General features: G+C 40.3%; 1 protein-coding gene across 1 annotated transcript in view; it reads left to right on the forward strand.

The window, feature by feature from the left end:
* FGF9 (fibroblast growth factor 9) overlaps positions 1–11,886 on the forward strand; it is a 28,185-nt gene extending 16,299 nt beyond the window's left edge. Inside the window, exon 3 of the mRNA XM_061992662.1 lies at positions 9,917–11,886. Coding sequence (XP_061848646.1) covers positions 9,917–10,162 — 246 coding nt within the window. The 3' untranslated portion in view covers positions 10,163–11,886. The remainder of the gene's footprint in view (positions 1–9,916) is intronic.
* Positions 11,887–13,156: the final 1,270 nt, after the last annotated feature.

Below are 13,156 nucleotides of genomic sequence, written 5' to 3' on the forward strand. Positions count from 1 at the left end.
GTGAGGTTATCAGCTGCAGTGTGGGATGGGAAAGGGGTTGAGTATCACGCTGTCAGCAGTGGGTAGTTGTTAAAGTAGCATAACTGCACTGCAAACCCAAATCCTACCTAGCAAGCAAGTGTGGGGCATGTTCAGCTTAAATGTCTTCAGGTTCACTTCTTTGCAGTTGTGTAGCTCCCCAGTGGCTGCAACACTGAACATTTCTTGAGCTAGTTGTGTTGACGACACGGAGGTGTGAAAAGGTTCAGCATCTTCAGTTGATCTGAGAAATACTATATTGAAGTGGCATGCTAAGAGAGCATCATCAGCAGTGACATACTGAGATATGCTTGGGGATTATTCACCGCATCAGATAAAGATCTGATGTGCTCTGTTTCTGACTCAGGAGACAGTGGGATGTGAATGTGGCACTCTTTCCCACTTTACCATTCATCATTTTCAAAGACAGAGTAGAAGAAGTCTGCCCTGTGGGGACTTCATTAGGGATTTTGTCCAGTTTGAGATTTGCTTTGCAGTTTGAATGTGCTCAGGCTGATTTGATGATGTGCAGTAATGCAATTCATTTTTATCGCATTCAAAAAGCTTAAGAAATAAAGCTTGTTACAGTGCAAATCCATTTCCCCCCCTTTTATAAAGCCCTTTTGTTTCTTTTTCATTCCTTTTATAAAGGCACACCTCTGCTCTTACTTTTGATTTGAAGATCAGATTTTATATTCATATTCCTTGACTGCTGCTGAGGAAAAACTTGGCTTCTGGTGTGGATGTGGCATGCTTTTGAGGTCTGGCCCAGGCTGTGCAACTTTAATCTGCTAAACTTTACTCTTCAAATTTAACACAATTATGGAGGCAACTGTGGCTCAGGAGAAATTTTGACTTGATTCTATTATGGTTGAAATGCCATTGACTTCAATGGAATCAGGATTGGACCTGCTCCTGTAAAACCACCAATTAATTTTATGGTTGTGTCATCAGACCCCGATCAAGATAAGAGTTGTGCTGTAATCGTCATTTAAAAAACCTAAATCTAGACAGAGTTCCTGCCTGTGAGAATCTGCAATCTAAAGACAGCCTTTTAAAATGTTTATTGCTTTTGCACTGCAAGGGCAACTTTAGCCTGCTGATGCCTTTGTTAGGACAGCATCTAGTGTATAATCTGGAGTCAGGAAACATTAGGGAAGACTTCAGGAAAATCCTGAGTAATTTTAGAATATACAAGTGTTGTAAAGTTTAAACAAAATCATCGGGTTTGGGTATTTTTTTTCCTTTACACTTTAAAAAGCTGATTTTTTTGGAAGGTCTGTGTGCTACTGGTACCTGGTAGACCAATTGCCCAGCCTTTGAGCTCTTCGGTCACTAGTTCTGTTGAAGTTGTTGTTATCTATTTTTTAAAAACATATTTTTCAGACAGATTGTCAACTTCTTTCATCAAAGCTGAAATTAACTGTGGCTAAAGTTTGACCCATTGAAAGATAGATCCACTGATGTGCATGTGCCTGGGATGAGTAGGGGGCTTGTGGAGGGGCAGAGCCACCCAGCTTCCTCCAGTTTTTCCCAAAGGCTGAGTCAGCTGTATCACTGAGAACTTAAGTCATAGCAGCACCAAAGATACATGGGTTTTCTGAGAAATCTTAGGGAAATCTTTTTGTCCTACTCAAAAAGTGAAATGCTAAAAATTGTGTATCTAGATCCATGACTTTATGATGGGATTGCCTCTGGGAAAAGGCAAGGGAGAAATGTCCAAAGAGTCATCTCTGCAGAGAATTGCTGATGATAAATGGTTGCCAATGGAGGAGCACGGCTGTCTGAAACAGCAAATGTGATGTCTTTTCTTCAGCAGCCACTCTTTGAAATGCTGGCCTTTCTTTGTTTCCAAAACAGGTGGGGAATTAAAAGCTCTCATTTTAAAAACAAACTGAATATGCAATCGAGTCCTGCTGGGTAATCTTAGAATACCAACCCTTTGCTATATTGCCCACCAGAGCACTGTAGATTTTAATATCTGTCTGGAATGTTTATTGGTTTCCAAGACTCCAATGGATGTTTGGCATTTCAGTGAGGAGGACTGGATCTTTCAAAACTGCTACAGCCTGTGATGCTTTGTTTATTTGATAACACTCTGTTTGTTTGTTTGGTTGACAATGTGGTCAGTAAATGTCCTTGTCCTCTGAGCTAGTACCTAGCAGGTTGTTTTACATAAAATCCATCACAAAATATAGAAAGAGGCTTTTTTTCACCAGTCCTTGACCAAATCATCTTGCTGAAATAATAAAACATGAAGTACTTTTATAGCACACATTTTCATTGCTCACATGTATTATAACTATTTTTGTGCCCATGGCAAAGCGTTTTATGAAGAGCCCTGAGTGTTATGTTGGTTTTATGATGACAGCTAGTAGCTGAGGAATAGGGTGCTTCTCTAATGAGGGATAAAGCTGGTTTGGGGCTTACTCACCGAGTGTAAAGACTCATGCAGATTAAGTACTTTTTATCACCTACTTTACAATGTCTTTCAGGGTGTGAGTTTAGCTGCTCCTGCAAAAGGCAGCAGTTTCTGCTGAAGGAGGGCTCTCTTTCCTTTAACCTGACATTCTGTGCTTAGAGAAACACACAACAAAATCAAAAATACTGACCAAACCCTTTGATGCTATGCTTCATCTTAGTTTTGTTTAAGGAGAGCACGTTTTATTTTAAAATCTCTGTTTGGTTAAAAGCTTGATTAGTATTTCAGTGTGTGTGTGTAGCTGTAGGATAACAGCCCTGGTTTGACATACATGTTGTCTTTTGATATAAGAGAATTTGTGGAGTGGGAAGCTGGGGTAGGTCAAGTTACAGCTTTCAGTAAATCTGAGCGTGCCTGAAATGGTTCTTTTAGTATCTTAAAGTATTTGTTGCCTTTTTATCATTGCAAGCCCGATTCAGGTTCCATTTAAGCTGACATGAACTTTTCTTCTGTCTTCTTTAAAAATTGGCTCCAGCCTCTGTATCAGATTGCATACCACCTTGCATTCTGATTCTTGGAAGGGTTTAGCCAAGCGTTATGAATTAGATGCTTAGATAACATTGATGACTGCAGTTCTTGGTTGTGCCAGGGAAACCAAAAATAAAATAGAGGTCAGAAGTGTGACTAGTAAATAGCTCAGTGTGGGCCTGGTACTGCTGCCACGGAAGGGAGGGGAAGACACCTGCTTGTTTGTTTGTTTCTTAAGAGTTGACTTTGTCTCCCTCCTGCTGTGTTGTGGCATGGAGAAGGAAGTTCTTCAGCTTCCAGAAAGATGTCAGTGTGGCAGTTTATGTGGCCTGAGGCCTGTCCTGGGAGCTTTGTAATGACTTCCAACAGCAGCATGAGCAGGCCCTGGATGTTTAGATGAAAATGAGTTCTCATGTAATGCAATTGGCTGGGCAGACCTAAATCAATCCTTTATGGACACAAGCATGGCTGCTGGTAGCCAGCCTGTGCTAGTAAATGTGAGCTTGGGCACAGTGGGGTCGTTCTTCCTATAATGATGTCATGTCCAGGGAGGACATGCTTAAAGCTTGACAGATACTGCAAAATTTAAATCTCAAAGGAGTGGATATCAGTAAATGCCAAGAGCCGTGGCTTTAGCAGTGGCAAAAATGGATTGAGGCCTAATTTGCATCTCATCCTCCTGCAGCTTGCATCAGGGGTGGCATAGTGCTGGACCCTAGTCTGGTCCCTCCAGAGGAAGTCCACGATGGTGTGGAAAGCAAGGGAGTGGGAAAAGAAGGGGCAGTGTGGCAAAGGGGAGAAGCAGTGAATCCCTGCTGCACTGATGATCTCCTGGGATTTTTTTTGTTGATGCTAGACTCTGCCTTATTCAGGAATCTCTACTTTTTTTGTTGCCTTCATCAGGATGTGGAAGTACCACGGTGTCTGTATATGTGTAGCTATTGCAGCTTTTGAGGATAATGCTTCCAAAGGAACCAGGTTCTGTTGAGCCTTGGGAACTTCACAAGCTTTTTGTATGAAAGTTTATCTTTAGGGACTCTCATAACTGCTCCATGGCAGCAGCAGTGAACAAGCACAGATTTTTCCTCTTATTTATTTATTTATTTATTTATTTTTTTTGGTAAGTGAGGAAAAATTAACTAGAAATTTAGGAGGAGAAACAAAGATGAACACTCTGTCTTTTCAAGTAGAAAGTGGCCTCAGGTAGGAGTGCCAGTGCCCAACTGTGGCAGGACATATTGCCAAATTTCCTTCATCTTATAAAAAGTGCCATGGAATATAAAATGTATATGAGTGGCAACGTGGGTGCCTGGCTGTTTGCTTGGTTTCTCTCCTGGCCCTGCAGGGTTTCCTGCTGTCTTTCTGAAGTGCTTGTGGAGAGGCACTGACACAAGCACAAAAACCAGTCAGCTACTCCTTTCGCCAGACTTTTCTTTCTTGTTTCCCCCCCTCACCCGTGTTCTGTGAAACTATAAACAAACCATTCTGAAAAAAACACACTGCTTGGAGAAACTATTTGAAGAAAACTCTGTGGCATTCCCCAACGAGACGCTCAATGTGCAGGGCTTACCTTGCACTGCTAACTCAAAGGAAAGCGGAACTGCTTGGACGCTGGTGTTTGGCTTCTTGGTGAGGCTGGAGGTTGTCCACCCAACCAGAGACTAACAAGCTTAGTGTGGGAGGTCAGACAGCACTATAGCGCATGCTAAACTACACCTTTATTTATGATAGCTCTGGATGAGTGTTAATTATTAGCTGAACATAGTTCTGTTCTGAGGCTGTTTGTATTACAGCATGGGAAGGGCCAACTGCATGTAAAATGTGTGTGTTCACAGGCAGAACAGCAAAGAAAACCACTTCCAAGGGAACATGGTTTTTTGTTGCTGTTTCTCTTTGCTACATATACAGTTTTTATTAACATCATACAACCATAACGAGGGATTTGCATGATCTTATTTAGGGGGCTGTATATTGAAACATGATTTTATTAAGACAGGGTGGATTAACGCAATGATAATGTGCAGCAGGTATGTAGGAAGTGCTGACTACAGCAGATATACTTCTTGTTGATAGTTGTTTGGGCTTCTGGATTGGGTGTTTTCTTGCAAAGTGTCTCTATTGAATCATGGTAGCAGTTTGCAAAGCGGAAAACTACATGTGGCATAGAACGGAACAGTGTGGTAGACATGAAATTTATTTGTTGTGATTTTAGGAACCCAAAGAGGTTTCTGTTTGTCAGATTATGAAATAAATTGGAGTTTTAGCTCTGTAAGATTATTTAAAATAAAATAAAATAAAATAAAAATTAATATGTTTTATACAGGACCCTGTACTGTGCTTTCAACTAATAAGCAGCACAAATGTCTTACCATTCTGTAGAGTCATGAAACCATTCTCTGGGCAATGAACATGTATTTTGCCTCTTTCCTCTTATTTCCAATTAGGTCCTTCAGGGGGATATGTATTTTTAAACAAGCTGGCAGATCTTTTGTTGTGATGGTTGTAAATATGTGCTTCATTAATTTGCAATTGTACTTTTAATTAATAAATCTGGAAATTGGATAACAGAATTAATTTTCTCCATGGTTATATGTTAGAGATTGTAGAAAGAGAAAAGGATTCTGGGCTTGCTAATGCTGACCAGGCATTAGCCGAATTAAATCTTCCTTGGGTTTCCACTCTATTAATGTGGGCATCTTTGCACAATTCAATTATTTGAGTTAAAATATTTGGGTTAAATTATGGGTTAAAAACAAGCAAGTAAAGCATGGAAATGCAGTAAAATGAGAATTAGTTGTAGGTACAAATATGCCTTGGACCAGCCAGATACTTCCTCAGCTTGAATAAAGATGATAGGGACAAGTTAATGCAGCTGCCAAGCTACTTCCAATTATCAGAAACAGGTGCTGCAAGTTAATCAATTGGGCCCTGGGTGATCACATGGGCAGAAGCAGCATATAAGGAAGCAGCTAGCAAACCAAGGGTGGCTTTGAGTCATCTCTGTTGCTTGTACCATGCCTCTGTACATGCCTCTGTACATGCCTCTGTACATGCCTCTGTACATGCATTACCTAGCTTCTTTACATCTGTGGATGAATATTGCTTGCACCATTACAACAATTAGTCACTTAGTAGTGGAATATTCTATGAACAGTCCTCATAGAAAATGTGTTGTATCTGGCGCAACGTCTGATTTATGTAATTTTGAGGTCACCTCCTTATTTAGCCCCTGAATTAAATGATTTGATGAAGGCAGGCAGCCTCTCCTTTCACAGGAATGCAGGTTAATTTCCATAGCTGTTGCAGTTGGGATATTTGGTATTTGTCAGCCTTCAGGAAAGATGTCTAGTGACGTTAAGTATTGTGCAAGGAAATATTGTCCATGGAAAAATGATAAAGTTACTAGAATAAACAAATGCAAAAATTGCTGTGTTCTAGGGCTAAACCTTGCTTTTTAACTGCGTGTACAAGGACTTTCTAAGAGTCATAGCCAGAAGGGGAAGTGCAAACCACTTGTGATCAGGAAACACTGTCTAATTCCCGAACTAGGAGAGCTGGTTTTCAACAACTCTTTCTCATTCTAATCTGTTGAGGAAAAAAGGTGCTTGTTGGCAGGATGGACTAGCCTCACCCCTGTATTATGCTCATTTCTGGCTTGAATAAAGGCATGTGTACTCAAAACATGAGTGTAAGCTAGTGTTAAGTAGTGTTGTGGTAATATGTGATTTAGTGGTTGGCTTGGCAGTGTTGGATTCAATGATCTTAAAGGCCTTTTTCAACCTAATGGTTCTGCGATTCTACATAGATGACTATCCTATTGGGTATTGGTTTCTGTCTGTTGTGCTACTAGATGAGCCACTACCGTAAGGATCTTCCAGGGCATGGGAAGAGGGATATGCTGGAACTTTGTTCCCCATGTTGTTACCTAAAGTCACCGTGACTGATTTACTCCAGTGGTCTTGGACTACAACCAGAATTTCTCGTTATCCTAGGAGGAAACTGTTTGATGAATTTATAAAGGAATTATTTCAATCCCTGGAAGTGTGATTGTTAGTGTCTGTATGTATCAGAACCTGTATCCTGATTGCTCTGCCAAGTTCATGTTGAAGTATTTGCCTACTGCCTATACATGAATTTCTGAGAATTTTTATGTATGACAAAAGAGATGTAGCTGTGCTGTAAAAGGGTGAAAAGTAAAAATAGGATAAGCTTGGAAGATAAAGATTGATTGCATAAGCTTGAAATACATTGAACACATCCAAAAGCTCAATGCAATGCAAACCTCCGTATTCGAGGTCTGCTAGTGAAGTGTACCACAGCACTGTCATGATCCATCAAGCCTGCCAGATAAAGAGAGACTATTTTAAAATTTCTCCTTCAGGGCACGGGGAAGCACTGTTCTTGCAAAGGCAGAAATTTATGATGATGCTAAAAAAAATGCAGATGAAGTGAATAATTAATGAATTCAAGACAGGACTGAAATATCTTCCTAAAATGTTGCTATTTTTAGCAGGGAGTGCTTCTGCAGTGCTTGTCATGTGATCCTATTGCCTTCTGAGAGCAAGAAAACAGTTTGAATTAGTTTCTCTTTCCCTGTGGACCCATAGGTCCAGCGTATAATACTCCTTAGCATCTGCTTCTGCTTTAAAGCAAACAAAATGGTTTTAAACCTCATGCAAAATAAAACAGTAATGAAAGCTGTACTTAAAGACATTTTTTATAGCAGCTGAATAGTTTTTATATTAGTTTGTACACTGAGGCTATACAAGGGGACTATTGCAATGTGTGTAACTGTCAGCTGCCGCTGTGGTTGAGTAATCATTGCTGCTGCAGTTTCTGCCTGCCAAAGGACATAAAGGCAATTATCAATAGGAGTTTGCAGATTCTGGCCCATAGACAAGCATTTAACATAAACAGATTTGTGTTTCTTTTCCATGTAACCAGTATGGAGTGTTCCTGTGTTTGAGCTACTTTGCACATTAAAAATGTTATGGTCAGAAATGACTCTAAAATACTTTGTTACATGCAGCTGACCTGCATGTGGGCTCATGTGTCTGCACATGCTGCTCAGCTGGAGCTGCAGGGAGGGAAGTCTCCTGGTTGAACCAGTGCAAGGAATGACACTGCCTTCTTCTCTGCTATAGGCTTCTCCTGCGCCACAGCCACACAAGTCCACACAGGGATGTGGACACTGCCATAGTGAGCACTCAAGTGTTTAACATCTGAAGCCTGATCCTGTCAGGGATTTTGTCTTTCCTGAGGGTTGATGAGGTTCTCAATGCCTATCAAAGGGGAAGCTAGGAGCTGCTTGCTGCCTTTCTTGCCTCTACAGTTGCCACAGGTTGAACTTAAAAGAAACCTCCAAATCCCAAAACTTTGGACACTGAGGAGAACCCTGACTTTGCTGCCCAGTACCCGGTTTGTAAGGGTGCAGAGAAGGTGCTGGCTCTCTTTTCTCACTTGCTCAGAGGTTGCTTTCCCTATGTAGGATGGTTCCTGGGTGACTCCTGTAAGATGCATAGGGCTCTCTGAACCTATCTGGGGTGAGCTGCAGACAGCAGCGTGTTTGCCATGTAAAGCAGCAGCAAAACATCTGAGCTGAAGCACTGTCACTTTGGGAAAGGGTTGTGAGCTGAGTCCTGAGCAGCAGAGTTAGCCTCAAAAGGCGCTTGCAGCCTCGGCAAGCTTTAGGCTTTGGTGATGGTGGGTTTTGGGAAGCTCCTGGATGAAGCCGTAGATGGTGGCCTTTTGAGGGTACTAGAGCTTAAGCTGTAGCTCCTTAGTTTTGTTCAGGCACACGTTCATGGCTTAGGTGCTTTGCTGCATCTGAGCCATGGTCTCCTTCTCTATGTGTCTATCGAGAAGCACTGTTTTAAGGTTTAATGTCTGTAAAACATATACACAGAGTTCTGCATTGTGTGGAGCTTTGTAGTAATGAGAAATTGATCCTCAGTAGGAAGCTGAGTTTAGTTGATGTGAGTGCTGTGAGTGAGAACTAGTTATGAAAAAAAGAAGTATGAAATGATAAGTACTGTATTTTTTGTATCATTTGAAAAGACTCTTTCTAGGCTTATTTTCCCCAACTTTCCATCAGGTCTCCCATGTCAGAGCTCATCACCTTTTTACCAGTCTTCTCGCTCAGTCACTTGTGTGAGTCCTTCCCAAAATTAATCTGTTTATCAGGTGGCTACTTTTTAAGCAAACCCCATTTATTTAGACCAAAAGGATGTGGAAGGGCACACACAGGCTTGAATAAGAGGGTGAACTGGAAGGAGCTGAGAGTCTGGCAGGAGGATCTGATGTTTGTGTCTTCAATGGGTCCTATCAGTAGGACAGGACATGAGGACTACCCTAGTAAGGTAAACCTCGAGGAATTTCCTTGCCTAACTTCATCTCAGCATGTGGGGGTTTATGCTTCTGTTCAGAGCTCTCTTGGGTTGTAGTTCTGTGGTACAAATAATAAACCAAGGATCATGAATTGTATATTTTTAAACTGATTAAATGCATTGGGTTCCTCGTGCAAGGAACAGACATAGAGATTTTAAAGCCCTTAATTTTATTACAGACCTGCAAACCATTTCTAATTTTTTAAAATTTGTTTGTTCAAATGCCCACACCCATGATTGAAGCAGTTAGTTGTGCAAGTCCAGTAATATCTTAAAAGCTGTGTGGAAATGATCAGAAGTTGCAATATCTGTTTTCAGTTTTATTGTTGCTGTTTTGGTCTGGACAATGAGGCTTTTGCTTCATCTAGAGTTATCCACTCTTGTGACTGCTTAATGAAATACCCAGCAATATGGCTTTCCTTAGCCAAAACTGGGAATATTGGAATGGTTTTGCAAATTGAGCGAGGAGGTACTGATTTCAAGCTGTGAAAATAATTCTTTTTAAAAGAGCTTATTTATGTGGCTATCTATCTCCTTACTGCTTTTTCTTTTCATTCCGTAGGAAAAATTAACCCAGGAGTGTGTATTCAGAGAGCAGTTTGAAGAAAACTGGTATAACACATATTCATCAAATCTATATAAACACGTGGACACTGGAAGACGATACTACGTTGCGTTAAATAAAGATGGGACTCCAAGAGAAGGGACTAGGACTAAGCGGCATCAAAAATTTACACATTTTTTACCTAGACCAGTGGACCCTGAGAAAGTACCGGAACTATATAAGGATATTTTAAGCCAAAGTTGACAAAGACAATTCCTTCACTTGAGCCCTTAAAAAGTAACCACTATAAAGGTTTCATGCGGTGGGTTCTTATTGATTAGCTGTGTCATCACATCAGCTCCACTGTTGCCAAACTTTGTCGCATGCATAATGTATGATGGAGGCTTGGATGGAACATGCTGATTTTGTTCTGCACTTAAAGGTTTGTCCTCCTGGAGGAGAGCCTATGCCCACTCGCTTGATTTAGTATGAGAGGGAGCGCGAGAGAGTGAGTGCGAGAGAGAGAGAGAGAGAGAGAGAGAGAGAGAGAGAAAGGGAGAGGATGAATGGGAGTAAGAGCGTGAGAGAGAGAGAGGAGCCAAGGGGAGGAGGAGGAGGAGGAAGGCCTGATGCATGCTGGGGAATAGACACGCTTTTAAATTTTTGATCAGTTGTACTTTGTCATATATCAGCATAGCTGCCATACTTTGATTCATCAGGATTTTTGACTGGTGGCCTGCTCAAGTGTACGCTGCATTTACAAAGGCATGGAGGGTGCAGTCTTACTTAAACAAGAGACTTTTCAGTTAATCACTCTTTGGGTCTCACCCCACAGAGTTTAAAGCAAAGACCTCTTAGTAAAAAAATAAAAATAAAAAGTTAAATTTATTTATAGAAATTCCAAAGGCAACATTTTATTTATTTTATATATTTATTTATTATATAGAGTTTATTTTTAATGAAATATGTACAGGCCAGATAGGCATTTTGGAAGCTTTAGGCTCTGTAAGCGTTAAAATGGCAAAGGCCACTATGAACCTGTGGTAAATTCATGCAAGTAAATATAAAGGTGCATGGATAAAAAAAAAAAAACAACAATAAAAAGGTAATAATAATAAATTCTAGTGACCCTCATGTACTAAAGGCGACAATCTCTTTTGTGCCCGTATTATTGTACAAGTATGCACACCACTCATGACACTGAGTCCTCACTCTTCTGACTGCTTGTTTCATAGCTTACCCCCAGAGGATTAAAAAGAAAACTGGGTCTTCAACTTTTTTTTTATGTGTCTGTAATATTTCCTCTCTGATAAAGTGACTTCTTACATCGTTGTAAACTTCACGGCTGTGGAAAATATAGGGGTTGGAATATATTCTACTTGTTAAAACCTATTGCAGATTATACCAAAGCTAAATGATAAATATGCTTTTTTTTTTCCTAAAGCATAATGCCAGAAACAACATAAGTAATATCAACAATTGTACTAATTTTAAGATTCCACAAATAGCACATAACAGTTTCAGAGGGCAAGAACCAGATTAACAGGATCACTCTTGTAAACATGTTTATTTGTGCACTTGACTATCTACTATGAAATTATACAAGTTCCATAGGGGTCATTGTAACATCTTTTATGGAAAATTGCTTTCAGTGTGAACTGTCATAATACATGATATTAGCACCCTTCCTAAAGTAAAACTTGCAAAATGAAACTAATAAATCTCTATCAATAATGACAATGAGGGGGACAATATTAGACTTGTTTTTTCAAATACTCACAAACCATGAGCTGCCAGTAATATTTAAGGGATTGTAGCATTTTATACAAACACAAACACGTTGATTAACAGTTATCATCTGGGAATTAGTCCTTAGGAAGTGGCATTTTTTCCCCACTACCCTGAAGGGAAAAAAAAAAAAGAGAGAAAATCATGTAAGGTCCATATGACAAATACATTTTGTAGTTGTTTTATCCCTTAGGATTTAAATCCAGTGCTGTTACATTGAGTGTAATCTTTGCCATTGGATCTGTCAGAAGCATGGCTGGTCCTGACACCCTTGGCTGTCCACAGAGGCACGGAGACTGAGCACAGATGTATTTTGGAGGAGCTATACATAATTTTGTATGCTATTTGTAATTAAGTAATTTTTACTCTAAGGCACTCTTGTCCATGTGAGATACATATTATTTGAAACGTAATTCTGTTTTGGAATAACCTCTGGCTTGGTGTCCTGAATGAATGTGACTTTTCTGTACTCAAGTAGGTAGGAGGGGCCGTGTCTCAACCAGCATTATCTGTCATCTTAAAAGGTGGCATTTTGTTGTAATTGTTTATGAATGGTAAAGATACGTAAATTACATTAATTGATTTGTAGGGTACAGTCAGACATACTGGTCTAGGGACTGTTACTGCCTGTGAATTTACAGCTTTCAACTGCAGCCCTTGAGCTTGTTTTTAACCCTTCAGAGCTATTGAGACTCACAGGTAGTTTGGCTGCTGCGGGTTGACTGGGTGCTGAATCGTTTGTCCGAGCAGTGCAAAGCCATGCTGGGCTGTAGGAGAAGAAAGCAAGCTTTTGGAGAGGACTAGGGTTCATTGCTCAGTGTTAAACAGATCAATCCTGCTGTAAGGAGAGGAGGCTACGACTCTCTGCTTTTTCAGTAGGTCTGACATACATTGCAAAGTTAATCATAAAGGTTAAAAATGCTGTGAGTTGAGGCCACAATATTAGGCCATGGTTTGAGTCTTAATGTTAAATTGACTTGGACTTTTAGTCATAGGCAAATCATTACTACTAGTTAACATGTTTTATTTAATTTATTTTTTGTATTTTTCTAAAGAAAGGATTAAACCCAAGAAAAATGTTAATGAGTTTATGGCAGTCCAGATAAATAAACTGTAACCAATTTACTCAAATAACCCGTAATGGTGTGTAAATACTGACTTTATGTAAATATAGAAACATGTAATTTAACACAGACATTATTGTGAGACTGGATGGTCCAGGAGCTGGCAATTTGCCACTCCCTGCAGGTTCACTGGGTCAAATTCAGCCTGGTTTGGGTAGCAGACCACAGATTCTGTTCGGTTCCTTGTGTAAAGTGAGCTATTTCTGTTTGTTGTCTGGCAGCGGATGGGCAAAACCATTGTCACTTGGGTACTGCTTAGCTCCTCTGCCAAGGCATGAAGGGGTACAGATGCCCTCCCCGTCCTTACGTGGTCCTGCTAAAATGGGTCTTGAGAGATCTGACATGG

Source organism: Colius striatus, chromosome 1 (assembly GCF_028858725.1).
Source record: "Colius striatus isolate bColStr4 chromosome 1, bColStr4.1.hap1, whole genome shotgun sequence".
In the NCBI taxonomy this organism is placed as follows: domain Eukaryota; kingdom Metazoa; phylum Chordata; class Aves; order Coliiformes; family Coliidae; genus Colius; species Colius striatus.